Source organism: Neofelis nebulosa, chromosome X (assembly GCF_028018385.1).
Source record: "Neofelis nebulosa isolate mNeoNeb1 chromosome X, mNeoNeb1.pri, whole genome shotgun sequence".
Taxonomy (NCBI): Eukaryota; Metazoa; Chordata; class Mammalia; order Carnivora; family Felidae; genus Neofelis; species Neofelis nebulosa.
Window position 1 is genome coordinate 43100216 of NC_080800.1, and position 18881 is coordinate 43119096.

Here is an 18881-nt window from a genome sequence, read left to right on the forward strand (position 1 = left end):
CAATCGCGTTCTGTTTCTGTCTCTCTCTCAAATATAAACGTTTATAAAAAAAATTAGGTGTAACACTTGTAATAGGAGGGTACCTGGCAGATAGTTAAGGACTGACTGCTTTTTCTTACAGAGTTTTCCACAAGCTCCTCTATCTAAATTCTTGTGCCCATCTCACTTAAATTGTTTTTTTTCAAAGAACCCTTCTTCCTGGCCAATATGGACCATGCTCACTGTATAGTCAAAAGCAAGGACAGGAGACACTTTGCCAAAGTTAAAAGCGCATCAAACACGCCTAGCATTTATTATTTTAATCACAAACCTACAGACCCCTTAGTACACCCTCCTTGGGGCTCGACCCCAAGGATCCAAAGCTGACAACCTTGGGTGTATGTGGTAGGAAGGATGGGGATGGGCAGGGAGTGTCTCTTAATAACTCTGAAATGGGGAGGACTCCTCCAAATGGAGAACTGAGTGGAGGCTGGAGGTTGGAGGTGGCCTAGCTTCTGAGTGGAGGGTCAATAAAAAAATCAGGTAAACAAAAGAGGGGTACATATGCTTTTGCAATCCTCCCTCCAAGCCTCTGCTTTGTTAGGGCAGGCTTCCATTTTTTCCTGGGCTCAAGAACTCCCCACAAAGGCCCCTTCCTTCCTCCTGTTCCTATACAAAATGTCAGAATGCTGGGGTGCTGGTTCTGGGAACCTGTACTTGGTACCCCCTAATCCCTATCACTTCCCCAAACTGCCCTTCAAGGAAGGAGGCAGGACTCTGCCCAAAGTTGAGGGTCTAATTCTCAGTCCTGACCTAGGTCTGGAATGTTGGCCCACAAGATTTGAAGATTTGCCCCCTTCTCCAAGGGCAAGATCGGCTCAGAGCCCTCCTAGGTTAGGTCCCCTTGGTCCCAGGTTAAGGCTGGGGAGCTTAAGTGCCACTCCCCCCTGCAGCGTGGAATGCTTGGATGGGATGTTGCTAAGGGACAAGGTCTGTGAACTCCACATGGTGGCCTGATCTTATGGCCTCCTCCATGCCTGAAATACCTGCGCTGGGCTGATCCTATAGGGAAGGGAAGGGGCCTGGCTCCTGCATTGCTAGAAGGCCAGGACTGAGCTCCCAGGTGAAGGGGCTCTCATTCTCACTTCTGTTCCTTGGCTGGACAGGGTAGGGAGAATGGGAAAGAGGCAGGGCTTAAACCCCCTGGGTGGGACCTCTATTATTTTGACCCCTCTTCCTTGCCATGGTGGACTAGACTAGTGGTTCCAAGAGAGGGGATAGACCAGTATCTTGATACCTCCTTATCCCTGGAGACCTGGCTAGGAAAGTCTCCAAGTCTCAGGGGCCCAGTTCATCCTGTCTCTTTCTCTCACCTGGGCAAGGGTGGGTCCCATGGGGTGCAGGTGAGGCTGTGACCTCCAGGTGACAGGCCCTGATGTTACCACCTTCTCCATGGATTAAATACCTTACCAGCTGCTATTGTGGGGAGGGGGCGGGGCCTCATCTGACTCCTCCTCCTTGCCTGGTTACAGGGGTGGGGCCTCATCTCTTCTCTTCCCCCAGAACACCTGGGCAGGGCAGTCTCTTGGGAGGGTGGGGGAAAAGGCGGGGCCTCATCCTGACGCATGTCCTCCTTTCCTGGATGGGGAAGTCCCAGGGGAGGGGTGAGGCCTGATCAGGACTCCTCCTCCATGCTGAAGCTGCTGCGGCGACTGCTGGCCTTGGAGACAGCGGGGGATACCGATGAGAGCAGGGGGTCGGAGGCAGCCCGCAGAGGGGACAGGGCACCAGACAGTCCTCCCACCACCCCCTCCTCCTCCTCCATCAGAATGTCCTCCAGCCCTAGGTGGAAGGGGTCCCCCAGATCCCCCAGGTGGTCACTGGGAAAATGCAGGTCCAGAAGGGCATCCGAGGGTGGCGCTGGGGGCTGCTGATGGGGAGCACTCTGGGCAGAGCCCCCAGCTGCATGAAATGTTGCTGTGCCTGGCCTGCCCTCCTCCTCAACGTCCAGCTGCTCTGGCTTGAGGCTGTCAGAGGCAGAAGTTGTGGCCAGGGAGAGCAGCCCTGGGGTGGGAGGTACTGGCAGACCATGGATCTGTGCCTGCAATTCTAGCTCCTGCAAAAAGTAGGGGATGGGGGTGGGGTAAGATGGGGTTCACAGTTCCTTAGAGGCAGAGGAGTTTAATGGTGAAAAGGGCAGGCTGTCTGGGTTCGAAATCAGCCTCTGCCACTCACTAGCTGTGTAACTTTAGGCATGTTGCTTAACCTCTCTGAGCCTCAGAGTCCCAATCTGTAAAATGAGTACAACAATGGTCCCTACTTCATAGGACTGTCGGGAGGACCAACTTAGTAAGTAGAGATAAGGCTCTCCTCACAGTGCATGGCTGAAGATAAACACTATAGACGTCAGCCAATGTCCATCGCTGTTCTTGTTAATGTTATGATTCCTATTTATCATCACCATCATGTGAATTGGGAAGCCCGGGGATCCCCCAAACATGCCAGGAAAATCCTGGCCGGCTCTTCCTCTGCCTCTGCCTGCAGGAAGCACCCGCCCCAATCTCTGCCACTGCCTTGTCCTCCCAAACCTGAATTCGGAGCTGCAGGCTGCGGTTGGTTTGCTCCAGGGATCGCTGCCGGCTCTCCAGGTCTTTAGAGCGTTGCTGTTCCTTCTGCAACTTGCGGATATAATCCACAGAGGCTTTCAGGATGGTGCCCTTGTTCCAGCGCATCTCCCTATAGGGCCCAAGGGGGAAGAAAGAAAGGGGGGGTTGCAGACGGGGTCTCGGGAGCCGAGGGGGAATTGCACTAGGCAGAGCACCCCGCTGTAGGCCTAGATCTGAAAGGGGGGTATACATCAAGGGTATACAATGCTCAGATGGAAACTCCCTGCCTGGAACATTCCAATGGTGCCCCATCACACCATGAACCCAGGAGGCCCTCTCTGACCTGATCCCTCACTGCTTCTTGCCTACATCCCTTGGATTCCTGTCACTACAGCTACACAGGCTTTTTAATGCTCCTAGAACTCAGAAAACCACTCCCACCTCAGGGGCTCCAGCCCACCTCTGCCCTCTGCCTCAAACACTCTTTCCAAGACACCCAGATGGCTCCTGCCTTACCTCCTTAGGATCTTTATTCAAATGTTTCCTTGTCAGTCAAGGCCTGCCCTGTGCCCACCCTCCTCACCCCAAGTTGTAACCCTTGCCAACATTCCCCCATGTTCTTTTTTTTTAGTTTATTTATTTTGAGAGAGAGAGAAAAACCATGAGTTGGAGAGGGTCAGAGAGATAGAGCAAGAATCCCAAGCAGGCTCTGAACTGTCAGCATGGAGTCCAATGCGGAGCTCGAACCCACAAACGGTGAGATCATGACCTGAGCCAAAGTCAGACGCTTAAGCAACTGAGCCACTGAGGTGCCCCTATTCTTTTTTTTTTTTAAAGTAAGGTCTGTGCCCAATGTAGGGCTTGTACTCATGACCCTGAGATCAAGAGTTGCATGCTCTACTGACTGAGCCAGCCAGGTGCCCTCCCTCCATCTTCTATTCTTTAATTTTCTCCACAACACTCATCATAATCACTCAGACTTTATTTATCTTGTTTGTGGTCTGTCTGCCTCCACTAAAATATCAGTTCCATATCAGGGATTTTTGTCTGTTTTGTGCCTCTGGTACCCTCACGGCCTAGCATGGTCTCTGATACAAAGAAGCTCAATACATTTCTTGAACGAATATAGGAAGCACTAAGTGAACAAGAAACTAAGTGCCTAGGGGTACCTGGGTGGCTCAGTCGGTTAAGCACTAGACTTTGGCTCAGGTCATGATCTCACTGGTTTGTGAATTTGAGCCCTGCATGGGGTGAGTTCGAGCCCTGCTTTGGGTGAGCTCTGCTTCTTTCTCTGCCCTTTGTGGGATTCTCTCTCCCACACTCTCTGCCACTTGCTCACTTGTGCCCTCTCTCTCTCAAAAAATAATAATAATAAAATTAAAAATTAAAAAAAAAGAAGGAACTAAGTGCCTATGTCCTACAGGGACCAGAGGAGGCACACAGACTACAATGTCATGCATCTACAATTTTAGGTTGATGACAATGAGGAGTATCAATCCTGTTCAGGGTGATGAAGGCTAGGTGGGAGACAGCCAGGAGCAGAAATGCTGGAAGGTTACGCCCCAGGAAGAACTTTAGGGGAATGGGGCCCTTGTCCCACTTCCCGCCAGCCTCCTGCTCCCCTAAGGCCCAGACTCACGGGTCACTGGACTTGGGGATAAGGGTGCCCAGCTCCTTGATCCTGTCGTTAATGTTGAATCGACGGCGACGCTCAACTTTGGGGGTGGGGGGAGAAGAGTAGGAAAGTTGTCAATGGGCTGAAGAGGGAAGAGGAGGATTTGGGGGGTTGGGAGAGGCTGTTGCAGGGAGAGGTCCCCCAAGGAAGGCCAGGGTATGGATTAAGGCAGGGTGGCACAGCACGCTGGCAGGGGCATATACATGCACTCACTTAGGTTGTGATTGTCTTTTTTCTGTCGTTCCTTCAAAAGGGCCTTGGCCTCTGTCTCTGGAAGAGAGTGGGAGTAGTCAGGGCCTCTGCACACAGGAGAGAAAGAGGGCAGCAAGTACAGCTGCCGGGGTGGGGGCGGGTAGGATTTGGTGGGCGCAGGCAGGGAAATGACTTTTTTAAAAAGTGCCACTTTTATGATTTTTTTTAAGAAGCCCGGGTGATAGGTCATTTGTTAAAACCCAAGACAAGAGGAAATGGGGTAAAAGCAAGTCCAGGGGCCACGTGGAAAAAGAGGGCAAACAGCCCGTTTCTGTCTGCTTAGAGCCCTTCCCCCAGCATCAGGCCCACCTGGTTGATATAGGGCTCACCCCGGGGTATGGCATGGGCGCAAAGGGCCAAGACCCTGGCCCTTACCAGAGATCTCCCGTTTGATGTTGGGCAGCTCAGCAGGGCAGGAGTTGCTGACGGTGATGGCAGGCGTGGCCACGCCCTGACTGCTGTACACATCAAGCAGATTCCCTGACACAGGCAGCTGGGGGCAGGGAGGGCAGAGAAATGACGGTTGGGACCAGCCCCCAGGCTTGGCCCCTTCTCAGAACCAGGCTCCCAACCCTCCGCATACTCCAGAGACAATCTAATGCAAGGGCTGGCTGATTCAGCACGGGGCACCTTTCCTTCTCCTTCAAGGGAATTTCACAGAGCAACTCAATAGGAAAGACAGGATCTAGGGTACCTACCCTGCTTTGCCAGGGGACCTGAGCCTGCTGGGCCGGTTCATCATGCCCTGCAGGCCCTCAAATACCTCAGATCATCTTCTGAAGCCCCTCTCCCAAACTCTGGGATTGGCTCTGAGAAGAAATGCTGGAAAACCACCCTTCTCAGGTCTTTGATGGCTCCAAGGAAACATTCCAATCCGCTAGCCCCTCCTAGCAGAACATTCCAACTCAGCATTCTTGGAACACTCCAACCCAATCTCCTCAGACCTTGGGAAATTGTCATGGTAATGTTCCATCCAAAATCCAGCCTTCTGGAGAGTTCTACCCCTATCTCTAGTCTTTTGCCATGATTACGTCGCACCACCTTATGTACATCGTCAAGCACCAAGCTCCTGACTCTAGTATCTTCCTACACGTTCTGATCTCTCAGGAGTTCTCATCCAACTACTCCACGAGCACTCACTGCTTTTATCCCAGCCTCAGTGTTTTCTCTCTCCTTTGCACTCTCCTGGATATACTCTAGGGCAACACACTAATCCCTAAGTAATTAGTCCCACCTCTTGATGAATTAGTCCCATCTCTTGAAACCCCTGCTGGTCTGCTGGACCCATGTAATATAAGGTCCCATTCTTTAGCTGTTCCAAATCAATAAACAATTCTGAGAAGCTAATGCCATTTTTATACATGTTTCTGTCCTTCAAGTAAGTTAGAACAAAGTTACAGCCACTTGGTATGTCCCAAAGCAAGTTATGGGACTTCTGGAATGTTCCAGAACCAGAATGTTACAATTTATTGGTACATCCTTTGCTCTAGAGAGTTTTATCCCCTCTCTAAAAATGACCCAGCCTCTTGGCATGGTTCGCTGAAAGAGATGTTGTACATTCCAATCACAAGGTTCAGCCACCCTATGTTTTATGACTTTTGATATGTTCCAATCACTACATGGTCTGGGTATGTCCCAATGACCTGAATCTTTTGGTACATTCAAATTGCTACAAGAGTTCCACTTCTTGGCCCCTCCCACACTGAAGCTTGAGTGCTTGGGTATGCACTGATATTTACATGAAGTCTCCACCCTGCATATATCAAAATCTACAAGGTCTACCTCTCCATGGAGTCCAACACAAGGTACCAGGGCATTGTATGCTCTATCTTCATCATACGGCCTCCTTCTCGATCTTAGTACAATCCAAAGCGAGGGTCTTATGTACACAGCCAGCATGGGTGTAGTCTCAGTGATAGAGGGATGCACTGATGTTCAGATCAGCCTCCCATCCCTGGGCCTCACCGTGCTGGGGAGCTGCAGCCCTGCAGTGCCTCCAGGCAGATAGCTGAGCATCTCATCGTTGTAACTGGATTCCAGGCTGATGATCTCATCAATGACATCATCAATCTAGGGGAATAAGTAAATATGGAAGAGTGTTAGAAGAAGCTGGAGGAAGGGGAGCATAGGAAGGTCGTCTACAGCCACTTACCTCCTTCTCTGAGCTGGACCCGATGGTGAGTAGAGCCATGGGGCTGTTGGGAGCACTGCCGGTGGGGCCAGTAGCATGGGCAGCCTCAGGGGCAGGGAGTGGCTGGGCACTAGCAGCCCCCGGTGGTGGGGTGAGGGCCTGGGAAGCCAGCTTGGGGCCAAGTGTGGTGGACAGGTACTGTTTCACCTGCTGCCGGCGTGCCTGCTGCAGGTGGTAACGCGTCGGGTTCTCTAGATGGGTCTGCACCTGTGGGATAAGGGTGAGGAGGGATGGGGGGGGGAGGCAAGGTAGGACAGGGGTGACCCTCAGCCCCAGCCTGACCCTCAGAGGTCATCTGTTTCTAGGCTCAGACCAGCAAACCAGGCCCAGAATCTGAGACACCCTCCCCAAATACTGGTTAAGTCTCCTCCAGGACCCAAACTCTTTTTTTTAGAAATCCCTCTGAGCCCCCAAGATCCACCCATGGTGGACAGAATCCCTCAGTTTCGGGAGCACCGTGTCACAGTCCCCAAGACCATCCCCCCTAGTCTCTAACACCACCTAAGACACCTGAGAACCATACATGGCTTCCCAAGACACCCCAATGGCAAAACTTCTAATGCATTACACATACATGAAGCCCTTCCTACAAAGTTCTTTCTGGGGTTACTTCATAGTCCCCAGGGCCCACTCGAGGCACTCACAACCTTCCGTGGTCCCCAAGACATCCTGTGGCTCCCAAGGACCCCTCACAACTCCACAACACATCCCTAAACACAATGGGATGCTAACAGCCTATTTTAACAGTAACTGGGACCTTCCTCAGAGCACCTAGGACTTTGCTCAAGAGCTACTATGACCATTCCTCAGTCACTAAGAGACCCCTCCCAGGCCCTCTGTATGTCACCTTACCTTGAGCACCTCCCTGGGCACCTGAGCAGGGGGAGGACGGCCCAACGTGTGGCCCCCAGTGGAGACACCGACCACAGAAATGGCAGGAGAGGCAGGTGCAGGACTGGGGAAGGAAGAGGCTGCAGCCTGTTCCCGACGCTCACGCCTCTCCTGCTCCTGGGCCTGGGCCCGCATTAGCTGCTGCCGCAGCAAGACCCGTGATGAAGAAGATGACGACATGGCAGGGGTCCTGGAGCCCCCTGCAGAAGATGATGCAGAGAGTGTAGCTGGGGTGGCTTGCAGTGATATTGGGATGCTGTGGAATGGGAAATATGGGGCCACAGGTAAGCTAAAAGTCTCGTCCCAAGTCTAAGGAGTCATAATGGGATGGAGTAGACACTGGAATTAGGCCTGTTTTCTGCCTTTGGAGGCCAAGGTGTGGAGGGGGAGACATAGGAACCAAGCCTGGTCACAGCTTTCAGGGATCACAGTCTGATAGGGTAAGAGATAGGAGAACTCAGCCCTCAGGGGTCACTGTCTGATGGGGGAGACACTGGAACTAAGCCCAGTCCCAGCCTTCAGGGATTAGTCTGGTGGGGGAATTTTAGCCCTCAGTCCTTATAGTGAAGGCTGGATTTGGGCCTTTTCAAACACTGAGCAAAGAAGCCATTGCTAGGCTCCAGGAGCAGGGTTCAATCTATTTAAAGGACAGCAGGATGCCAAATTGAGGCTGTGGCAGTACATTTGGATACAGAGGGCTCTTAAGCTCAACTTGGGGCTAAGATGCTCCCTGAGCTCCTGGTGATGGGCATCTGGCTACAAGGGCAACTGCAGGCCTGTTGTCTTCCCCTGCCTAGGCCTCTAGTCTCAGGAGCTAGTCGGTCTTGAAAATCTCTAAGATTTCACAATCCTCTCTTCCTGCCCCTCTTCCAGGTCCCCTCCCCTCTCTTAGAGCCCAGGCCGATGACTCAGCACATTTAGACGTCCAAGCTTGGAGAAAGAAGAGACCAGCAGGGGTTCCTCAAGGGCTGGGGTGGGTGCGTTTGTCGAAAGGAGGAAGGGGTGAGCAGGGGTTGTGGGTCTGGCTCCGCCCACCTGGGGGCTGCTGGAATGCTGGCCAGCCCAGGACTCTGGGCCTCCTAGGTTGGCTGCAATATTTGTGTATCAATGGGTATGCAAGTGGGGTGGAGGGGAGGCAGGCGAGGTCTTGCTGGAATCCTAGCTTGGCCACCTGCTTTCCTGTGTGACACACTGTTTCTTGCCCCCAATTTTACTGTCTGGAAAATACAGGCTGGTGAAAGGCTTGGGCTGGCACTGAGGGCCTCTGCATATCAAGAGGGGATGGTGGGGCAGAGGAATTGGGAGGGGAGTCAACGGAGACATACCTTGAGCGTGGTGGTAGGGGTTGGCTTTTGAGCTCGTAGAAGCTGTCAGGATCGAGGACGCTTTCTAACTCGATGTCAGCAACAATCCCAGATTCCGGAAGCAAAGAGTTGAGGCTGAGGGTGGAAAGGAAGTAAGGGTGATGGTCAGTGGTTGTATAGAGACCTCACTCCCCTCCGAGAGAGAAAGAGTGGGGAGTGGGAGGAGAGTGTCACATGCCAGGGAGAGGGGAACAGAGTGATCCTTTCACAGGAGGCCACTCTGCTGGGTACCACCACCAGGAACTCTGAGGTCTTCCTCCCTCTCCACTCCCCACTCTCTTTTGCTCTGTTACCCATAGTCCCTTAGGATTCAAAATAGTAGGAGTGCCAGGATCCCAACTCCTCACTCTAACACAATCATGTGTAACAACCTGGGTTTGAGGAAAATAGAAATGGAGAATTTAGGAATGACAATTCACTTTGCAGGAGTCCTGACTTTGCATTCACAGCTCTTCCAGCCCCCACACCCCCTACTGTTGTCCTGACAGCTGAATGTGAGCCCACGTTTGTCTACACGCTTACAGCACGGTAGGGGCATCCTTCGGCATAACAGTCCATTGTAACACAAACTGAATGCATCACAAAGAACTGGGGTTGATGATTCACTTGACGGAAGGATCTGAGACTTTGCAAATGAGTGCCCCCCCTCCTCAGCCAGAGTTCAGGGGATGCCAGTGCACACCCAAATACAAAATGGAAATATCAAAGGCTCCCCTCATACCAGCAATTTGGATTTAAAAGAGGAGGAATTTGGGTGGATGATCCGCTTATACAAGCATTCTTTTCTTGGCTTGTCCAGCGCTCTCCTGTTTTTTTGGATAGAACAAAACACACACACACCTCTAATACCAACACCCACTTGACACAAAATAAGAAGCCACGTACACTCCTCCTTTTCAACTATTTCCACTAATGTGAAGATCCAGATTGTTATGAAGGCATCAGAAGACAGGGAAGCCTATCAGATGCAAAGGCTCCTGCTCAGCCCTGCATGCTGGGTGCAAGACCCTAGTGTGTAGGGGGCATTGACATGCACGTGGATGGATATGCATCCTGAATTGAGTCAAAGATTTAAAGTTCTGAGATTGTGGGTGACTTCACTTGACAAGAATTCTCTCCCCTCCCCAAGGATCTGTCTTCCTTCCTTTCCTCACCCTCAGATGGGGACCCAAAACCACCCAGGAAGTCGGGAAGAGGAAGCTCAGGGAGCCGCTGAGCTCAGCACAATCCTAGGAAGAAAGCAGGCAAAGCCCTATCTCATACTCACACACCCATTGCACAGAAGTTGGAAGAGATGGGACACTGGGGTGGGCAGGGTGTGGACAGAGAGGGCTGGGGATGGAGGTGAGGATGGGAAGAGGCCACAGAGGACCCACCCAGGCAGGGATGGTGCAGTTGGTGCTCATTCCAGCTCTAGGGACAGATTCGAGACTGTTTCCAGGGTCTGAGAGACAGACTGGGAGAGGAAGAGAAAAAGAATGTACGTGTGAGCACAGAAGCCCGGGCGTGCGCACACACACACGTGCGTGCGCAGGGGGTGATCAAGGCTGGCTGAGAGGCTAGGGTGGGTGGCAGCAGGAACGAGACCCTCCTCTGGGTTCCCAAATAAGGTCTGAGGCCTTCTTCTCTGAGCTAAGAGGTAGCCTCTGTAAGCCTCACTATCCCCCGTTCAAGCCCCTATGGGGGTGTGGGAAGAGGACTTTTCCACTATCCCTGGGATCTGACCCAGCTGGGTGGGTGGGCAGGGGTGAAGTGATTATTCTGGTCAAGTCTTGATGAATGTTCCTTCTCTTGCTCACTCACATACATTCATGAAGCCGGTCCCATGTAGCACATCTGAGATACCCCCAAATCCCTCCAGATTCATGTTACCCCTAAACATAGCTTCCAGCAACCAGCCACTGGGAATCATCCAGCAACCAGCGACCAAGAAAGCACTTCTGTCTCCCAGGACCCCTTCTCTGCCACTGAGGGGAAAAGTCCCTTAAAATCAGTGCCTCACCTAGAGTACCCCCTTAAATCCATGCCTGACTGAAGGACCCCAAATTCAGCCTCAGTCCCCCAAGTTCAGTTACCCTAGGCCAGGCTGTGGACACAACACAACCTTCCTCTCTAAACCCCCAAATCGGAAACAGGCCTCCCTTCATGCACTTCCATGACTTCTTTAAGCCTCAGTCCAAGCAGGCCACCGACGGATTCCTTAGGTGCCCCCCCAAGACCGGCGCCCCGACGTCCTCCAAACCCAGGCCGAGGGCCTCCAATCCCAGTCTTGGGCTCCCGCTGTCCCCCCAGATAAGGCCCCCAGGAACCCCAGTAGGCACTACCGGCCCCAGGCGGCCCCGCACCTGAGCAGCTGGGCCGAGTCGGCTGGCCTGCGCTCCTCCAACAGCACGAACACGGCTCGAGGGCCTTCCGCGCTGGCCTCTACGCCGTCCCGAGCTGGCTCGGCCGCATGAGACATGACGCCCGGCCCCGGGCGAGCCCTGCCAGGCCGGTCGGGCCTCGGCCCGGTCCCCCTAACAAAATAAGAGTCCCCCTCCCCCCGCTCGCCACCGCCTCCTCCGCTAAGCCATGGAGCCAGCTCTGCGCGGGCGGGCGGCGTCAGGGCGATGGGATGGGCAGTGAGTCATCCCCCGCCCTGAACGGACCAACACCCCCCCCTCAACCTAACCCGGGACGACCGCCCTCCTCCCCCTCGTCCTCTTCCCCCTCCTCTTAGGGCTGGGGAAACTCCACAGGAAGTGACCACACGGAGGATGGACAGCTCACCGGGCCACCCCCTCTGAGCAAGGCGGCCAATCATAGAGGGGTGGCTCTAGGGCCCGCCCTAAGCTACGCCTCCGACGCCGAGGGAAAACTAGATTCGGCCAGCCCTCATTCGGAGAAGGACGCATTTAGGCCACGCCCTCAGAGACAGAGGCAAATCAGCAAGAGGGAATTTTATTAAGCCACGCCCCTCCTCTCAAACGATCCCCCCCCCCCGCAAGATTTTTTTTTTTAAGCCGCTCCTTGAGTCCTCTGCGCCTGCGCATCGATGGCCTGTAGGCGTGCAGAGGGTCTCCAGGCCACGCTTCTAGCGGCAGAACTGCGCCCCCTCTTGGTCACTATTCGTAATACCTGCTCCCTAGACCGCGCTGCAACCTCCATCTGGCCGTGGCCTCCTCAGCCAAACCCAAAACTATGAGGCCTTGGCAGCTACATTCCCTGGACCAGAACCCTCCCGCCCTTTCAGTACCCACTAACTAGCCGCCCAGCTGGTCCTCCCGGGAGCGCTGCGCCTGCTCTATGTCACCTAGAGCGGTTGTTGTACTAGGACGTTATGCTACACAGTAAGTCTTTAATAAATCTTTGACAGGTAGATGGAAGAGTAGAAAGATGGAAATTAGACCTGGTATCTTCGGTGAATGACTTCTAGAATCATAAAGACCCGGGTTTGGATTTGGGCAAGGGATTGCCCCTCGCCAAGCCTCAGCTTTCCCGGCCTGTCAATTGGGGTTCATAATACCTGTATGGCAGGGTTGTTATGAGGTTTAGAGATAATTTATGAAAAGTGCTAGCAGTTGTTTGGCAGACAATAAGCTCTCCAAAAGTTAATTGATTCACTCATTTGTGCACTAATTCACCAAATCTTGATTGAGCTCTTCTGTGTTCCAGATACATGCAAATTGGCGTGCACACAGCGGAGGGTCCCCTGCCCATACCTTCAGGTGCACAGTCAGCTCACAAAACACCTGGACCTACAACCTTCCCTTCCTCCTTCCCAACGTCCCAAGACCTTACACAACCGTTGTACCTCAGAGAACTTCACTGAGCTTTGCGCATTCCTGTGTTTGGCACCCTTATTTCCACACAACCCCATTATCCACATAATAAAGATGACACTTCTTCCCCAAATGAATCTTTTTAAAAATATTTTATTTTTAGGGGCACCTGGGTGGCTGAGTTGGTTAAGCGTCCGACTTCAGCTTGGATCATGATCTCCTAGTTCGTGAGTTTGAGCCCCGCTTCAGGCTCTGTGCTGACAGCTCAGAGCCTGGAGCCTGCTTCAGCTTCTGTGTCTCCCTCGCTCTCTGCCCCTCCCCCACTCTCTCTCTCTCTCTCTCTCTCTCTCTCTCTCTCTCAAAAATAAACATTAAAGAAATTTACAAAAGGACATTTTATTTTTAAGTAATCTCTACACCCAACCTGGGTCTTGAACTTAAAACTCTGAAATCAAGAGTTGCATGCTCTACCGACTGAGCCAGCCAAGTAACCCCCGAATAACTTTTTTTTTAAATCAATACATTACCAATAACATTTCCAAAATGGAATTTGTAAACCTGATGTTAAAATTCCTGTGGTGCCTTGAATATGTAAGAATATGTAATCTTACAAAAGAGGAAGAAAGGATGGAGCATTGTCTTACCAGATTCAAAATATACCATAGATCATTAGTAAGTAAAACATTGTGATATGGGAATAGGAATAGCAAATGAGATCTATGGTACAGGAGAAATCCAAAAATCGACCTAGATACTTGTGAGAATTAGTAAATGATGTTTCAAAAATGATATTTCAAGTAACTGGGAGGGAGATGGACGAATTTACGAAAATGGTTTGAGGAGAAATGCCTGTCTTTTGGGGGGAAGGATTAGACTCCTAATTTACACAATTCAGAAAAAATAATTCCATGGAGCGCCAGGCTGGCTCAGTCCATGGAGCGTGTCCATGAAGTGAACTCTTGATCTCAAGGTCATGAGTTCGAGCCCCACATTGGGTGTAGAGATTACTTAAAACTAAAATCTTTTTTAAAAATTCCAGATTAAGGACCTAAACATCAAAAAAAAAAACTTTAAAAACATCAGAACAAAATACTTTTGGGGAATACGTTTAAAAATTTGACGAAAGGAGCCCGCTTTGTATCCTCCCTGCTGCTCTCTCTCTGCCCCTCCACCACTGACATTCACACACACTCTCTCTCTTTCTCTCTCAAAAATAAATAAACATTCAGAAAAATATTAAAAACTTGGCTCGTGAGTTTGGGCCCCATATCAGGCTCACTGCTGTCAGCACAGAGTCCACTTTGTATCCTCTTGTCTCCCTCTTTCTCTGCTCCTCCCCTACTAGTTCTCTCTCTCTCTCTCTCTCTCTCTCTCTCTCTCCCTCCAAAATAAATAAACATTAAAAAAATGTTAAAGGGGCACCTGGGTGGCTCAGTCAGTTAAGCATCTGACTGTTGATTTCAGCTCAGGTCATGATCTCATAGTTTGTGGGATTGAGCCCCACGTCAGGCTCTGCACTGACAGCCTGGACCCTGCTTGGGATTCTCTCTCTCCCTCTCTCTCTGCCCCTCCCCCACTCTCAAAATCAGTAAATAAACTTTTAAAAAGTAACAATAAGCAACACTGATTGGTCATTCTTGGTACTTTATCTGCATTAATTCATTTTAATTCTCACAACAGACCTCTGAGTAGGGTTCCATTTATTATCCCAAATTCTAGGTCAGGAAACCGGGGTACAGCTAGGTTAAGTCACTTGCTCTAGGTAACCCCAGTTTATAAAACCTGGAATTGGAACCCAAGCATTCCTTACCACCCTGCTGCACTATGTCTCCGGTTTGATGACATCAAAATATAGAACTCTAGGGGGGCCTGGGTGGCTCAATCGGTTAAGCATTTGACTCTTGATTTTGGCTCAGGTCATGGTCCCTTGAGCCCCAAGTAGGGTGCTGCACTGACAGCATGGAGCCTGCTTGGGATTCTCTCTCTCCCCCCTTCTCTCTGCCCCTCCCCTGATGGCATTCTCTCTCCCTCTTGAAATAAACATTTAAAAAATATATAAAACTGTAATCTGTTGCAAGATGCTACAAATTTAAAAGACTTGCAGCAGATCGGGAGAAAAAATTCTGCAGCGTTAGACTCACAGGCTAATCATCCTGTCACACATCCCAGTTCTACAAACACGAGCTTCATAAGCACATCTCAAATATCTCCATAACAAGTGCTGCCCATCACACACCCTCCACAATAAGCTCGTCCTCCCTCTCAGTCTCTCTCTTAATCGCTTGCTCACAACTTCACAATTTTTCAACCCTGCTCCCTATCATTCATTCTCTCTCTCTCTCTCTCTCTCTCTCTCTCTCTCTCTCTCTCTCTCGCATGTGGGGTCTCATAAGGCAACTGTGGGGTGGGAAAAAAACAGGAGATATGGAAGAGGGCACCTGGGTGGCTCAGTCGGTTAAGTGTCTGACTTCTGCTCAGTTCATGATCTCATGGTTCATGAGTTCCAGCCCCACATTGGGCTCACTGCTGTCAGTGCAGATCCCGCTTCGGAACCTGTTACCCCCACCTCTCTCTGCCCCTCCCCTGCTCACGCATGTGCCTGAGCACTCTCCCTCTCTCTCAAAAATAAATTAACATTTAAGATTTTTTTTTTGAGTAACAAAACCCAGGAGATATGGAGGGAAAAGAGAGGGCACTCGGATGGTGAAGTTGGGCATGTTTAGGGCTAGATGTGAGTGGTGATCAAGGGTGGCTTGGGGCAAGGTTAGGATCTATTACAGAACAGTTTGCATGCAACTCAAGGATCATGTGAAGGTCTTCAGGAGGAATGGGGCTGCCAGAAACAGTTTAAGAGTGCAGGTGGGAGCTATTGGAGGGCAAATTGGGAATACCATTAGGGAGTTGGAAGATGGTTTGGGGTGCAGTTGGAGAGACTACGGGAAGATAGTGATTAGAGAGAGAGTTTGGTCTTCTGTAAGGTTGTAAAGTAGTAGAGCTGTTAACTGTCATAGGATGGTGTGGTCAGCTAATGATCCCCCCCCAAAAAATGTCCATGTCCTAATCCCCGGAACCTGTGAGTGTTACCTTATATGGCAAAATATGGTTTGCAGATGTGGTTTAATTAATAATTTTGAGACAGGGAGGGGTGCCTGGGTGGCTCAGTCGGTTGAGTGGTTGAGTGTCAGACTTCGGTTCGGGTCATGATCTTGCAGTTCACGAGTTTGGGCCCCACATTGGGCTCTGTGCTGACAGCTCAGAGTCTGAAGCCTGCTTCAGATTCTGTGTCTCTCTCTGGAACTACCCTCCACCCTGCTTGGACTCTGTCTCTCTCTCTGTCAAAAAGAAATAAACAGGGGCGCCTGGGTGGCTCAGTCGGTTAAGCGTCCGACTTCAGCTCAGGTCACGATCTCGCATCCATGAGTTCGAGCCCCGCGTCGGGCTCTGGGCTGATGGCTCAGAGCCTGGAGCCTGCTTCCGATTCGGTGTCTCCCTCTCTCTCTGACCCTCCCCCGCTCATGCTCTGTCTCGCTCTGTCTCTCTCTGTCTCAAAAATAAATAAACATTAAAAAAAAATTAAAAAAAAAAAAGAAAAAAGAAAAAAAAAAGAAATAAACATTTTTTAAAAAAAAAAAGGATTTTGAGATGGGGAGATTATCCTGGATTATCTGAATGGAACCTGATTGTAATCACAAGTGTCCTTATAAGAGGAAGGCAGAGGCAGATTTGACAGAAAAAGAGAAGGCGATGCAACGTGATGTAGCCACAAGCAAAGGAATGCAAGAAACCACCAGAAGCTGGAAGAGGTAACAAAAAGATTCTCCTCTAGAGTCTGCAGAGAGAGTCCAGCTCTTCAGACACTTTGATTTTGGCTTTGTGAAATTTATTTTCTGTGTGAAATTTTGGCCCCCAGAACTGTGAAGTAATAGATTTCTTATATATTTTTTTAAATTTTTTTAATATTTATTTTTGAGAGAGGGACAGACAAACAGACAAAGTGTGAGCATGGGAGGAACAGAGAGAGAGGGAGACACAGAATCCGAAGCAGGCTCCGGGCTCTGAGCTGTCAGCACAGAGCCTGACGCAGGGCTTGAACCCACGAACCGTGAGATCATGACCTGAGCCAAAGTCGGATGCTTAACCAACTGAGCCACCCAGGTGCCCCTAGATCTCTTATATTTTAAGCCATGGGATTTGTTGTAATTAGTTAAAGCGGCCACAGGAAACTAACACAGATTTTGGTACTTGGATGTTGTCTTAGTCTCCTTGAGCCACCGTAACAGAATACCACAGACTGGTTGCATTAAACAACAGAAATTTATTTTCCTGAAGATCAGGAGGCTAGAAGTCCAAGATCAAGATGCCGTATGGATTGGTGTCCAATGAGGACTGTCTGCCTCACTTGCAGATAGGTGCCTCTTGTGTCCTCACATGACCTCTCCTTTATGCATGTGCTCCTGATGTCTCTTCCTCTTCTTATAAGGACACCAACCCTATTGGATCAGGGCCTCCTTTATGACCTCACTTAACTTTACCTCTGTAAAGGCCCTATTTCCAAATATAGTCATGTTAGGGGTTATGGCTTCAACATATGAATGGGGGGACCAATTCAGTCCATAACATATTGTAACAAATACCTAAAAATACTGAAGTGGCTTTGGAATTGGATCATGTGTAGAGGCTGGAATTGGATCAAGTTTGAGGTACATGATAGAAAAATCCTGGATTGCCTTGAAGAAATTGTTGGTAGAAACACGAACATGGAAAGCACTGCTGGTGAAGGTTCAGAAGGAAGTGAGGATAATAGTTGAGAAAGCTTATATTGTCTTTTTTTAAAGTTTATTTATTTATTTTGAGAGAGAGATAGAGAGAAAACAAGCAGGGGAGGGGCAGAAAGAGAAGGGAGAGAGAGAGAATCCCAAGCAGGCTCCGGACTGTCAGCGTAGAGACTGACTCAGGTGTTGAACCCATGAACCATGAGATCATGACCTGAGCTGAAACCAAGACTCAGACACTTTACCAACTGAGATACCCAGATGCCCCGAAGCTTACATTGTCTTAAGAATACATATGTATTGGGGCACCTGGGTGGATCAGTCGGTTAAGCGTCTGACTCTTGATCTCAGTTCAGGTCTTGATATCAGGGTCGTGAGATCAAGTCCTATGTTGGGCTCCATGCTGGGAATGAAGTCTACTTAAAATTATGTACATGTATATATATATAATCATAAACAGAATATTGGTAGAAATATGAATGTTAAAGATGCTGCTGGTGAGGGCTCAGAGGGAAATCAACATGTTATTGGAAATTGGGGAAAAGGAGATCCTTATTATATAGAAACAGAAAGTGGAGTTGAATTGTGTCCTACTGTTGTGTGAAAACCAGAGCTTGTAAGTGATGGACTTGGATATTTAGCTGAGGAGATTTCCAAGGGAAGTGTTGGAGGTACTGCCTGGATTCTTCTTGCTGATTTTAGTAACATGTGAAAGGAAAGAGATAAATTGAGAGAAGAACTGCTAAGCAAAATGGATCCAGGTTTTGATGATTTAGAAAATTCTCAGGCTGTCCAGATTGCAGAAGACACACAATTTAGAAGATTTGCTGTCAGGAAAGTATGCTCTGGAGAGAACCAAAGGTGTGGCTGGATAGCCTTTTGCTAGTACTAAAGAGATAAGGTGTGTGCCTCATGGATCCTGTCAACCATTTCAGCAGAAGTCAGGAATAGAGATGGGATTTTCCATGGAAGATCTTTTGAGGACCCTCTTGTCTAATGATGTGAATTCCTGTGACTTCCATGGAAGACCCACAAAATTTTTGAGAATGAAGGTTATATTGCCAGAAACACTGCCTGGTCGGCTTGAAAGAAACAGAAATACGCTGAAATGAAGGAAGGATGTTGGGCTCCCAAAATTCTACCAGAAAGATACAGGGTAAAACTACTCAGCAGCAAACATGTGCTACTCTTCAAAAGAAGGGAAGAATGACTTTGAGGGCAGAGCTGTGGGCCCAGAGGTGGAACTTCAAGCCATAGCGGATTATTCCCAGGCCTTGAAACCTAATGGAACTTGCCCTGCTGCATTTCAAAATTACTCAGGACCAGTGACACCTTTTTTTCCTTCCATTTCCCCCCTTTTGGAATAGGAATGGCTTTAACTCTTATTTCA

At 49.9% G+C, this 18881-nt stretch overlaps 1 protein-coding gene across 2 annotated transcripts; it reads right to left on the reverse strand.

Moving 5' to 3' along the window:
- Positions 1–252: 252 nt before the first annotated feature.
- On the reverse strand, positions 253–11612 carry TFE3 (transcription factor binding to IGHM enhancer 3). 2 transcript variants are annotated; one of them, XM_058713791.1, is made up of 10 exons: positions 11304–11612; positions 8920–9033; positions 7556–7850; positions 6665–6910; positions 6478–6582; positions 4888–5005; positions 4474–4530; positions 4225–4300; positions 2568–2715; positions 253–2095 (listed from the first exon to the last, which is right to left on the reverse strand). In XM_058713791.1, the coding sequence occupies exons 1-10, from the start codon at positions 11417–11419 to the stop codon at positions 1655–1657; spliced, it is 1716 nt and encodes a 571-aa protein (XP_058569774.1). In that variant the 5' UTR covers positions 11420–11612; the 3' UTR covers positions 253–1654. The 2 variants fall into 2 exon arrangements, with proteins under 2 accessions (XP_058569774.1, XP_058569775.1); XM_058713792.1 differs by lacking the exon at positions 11304–11612 and having other exon boundaries at positions 7556–7794.
- Positions 11613–18881: the final 7269 nt, after the last annotated feature.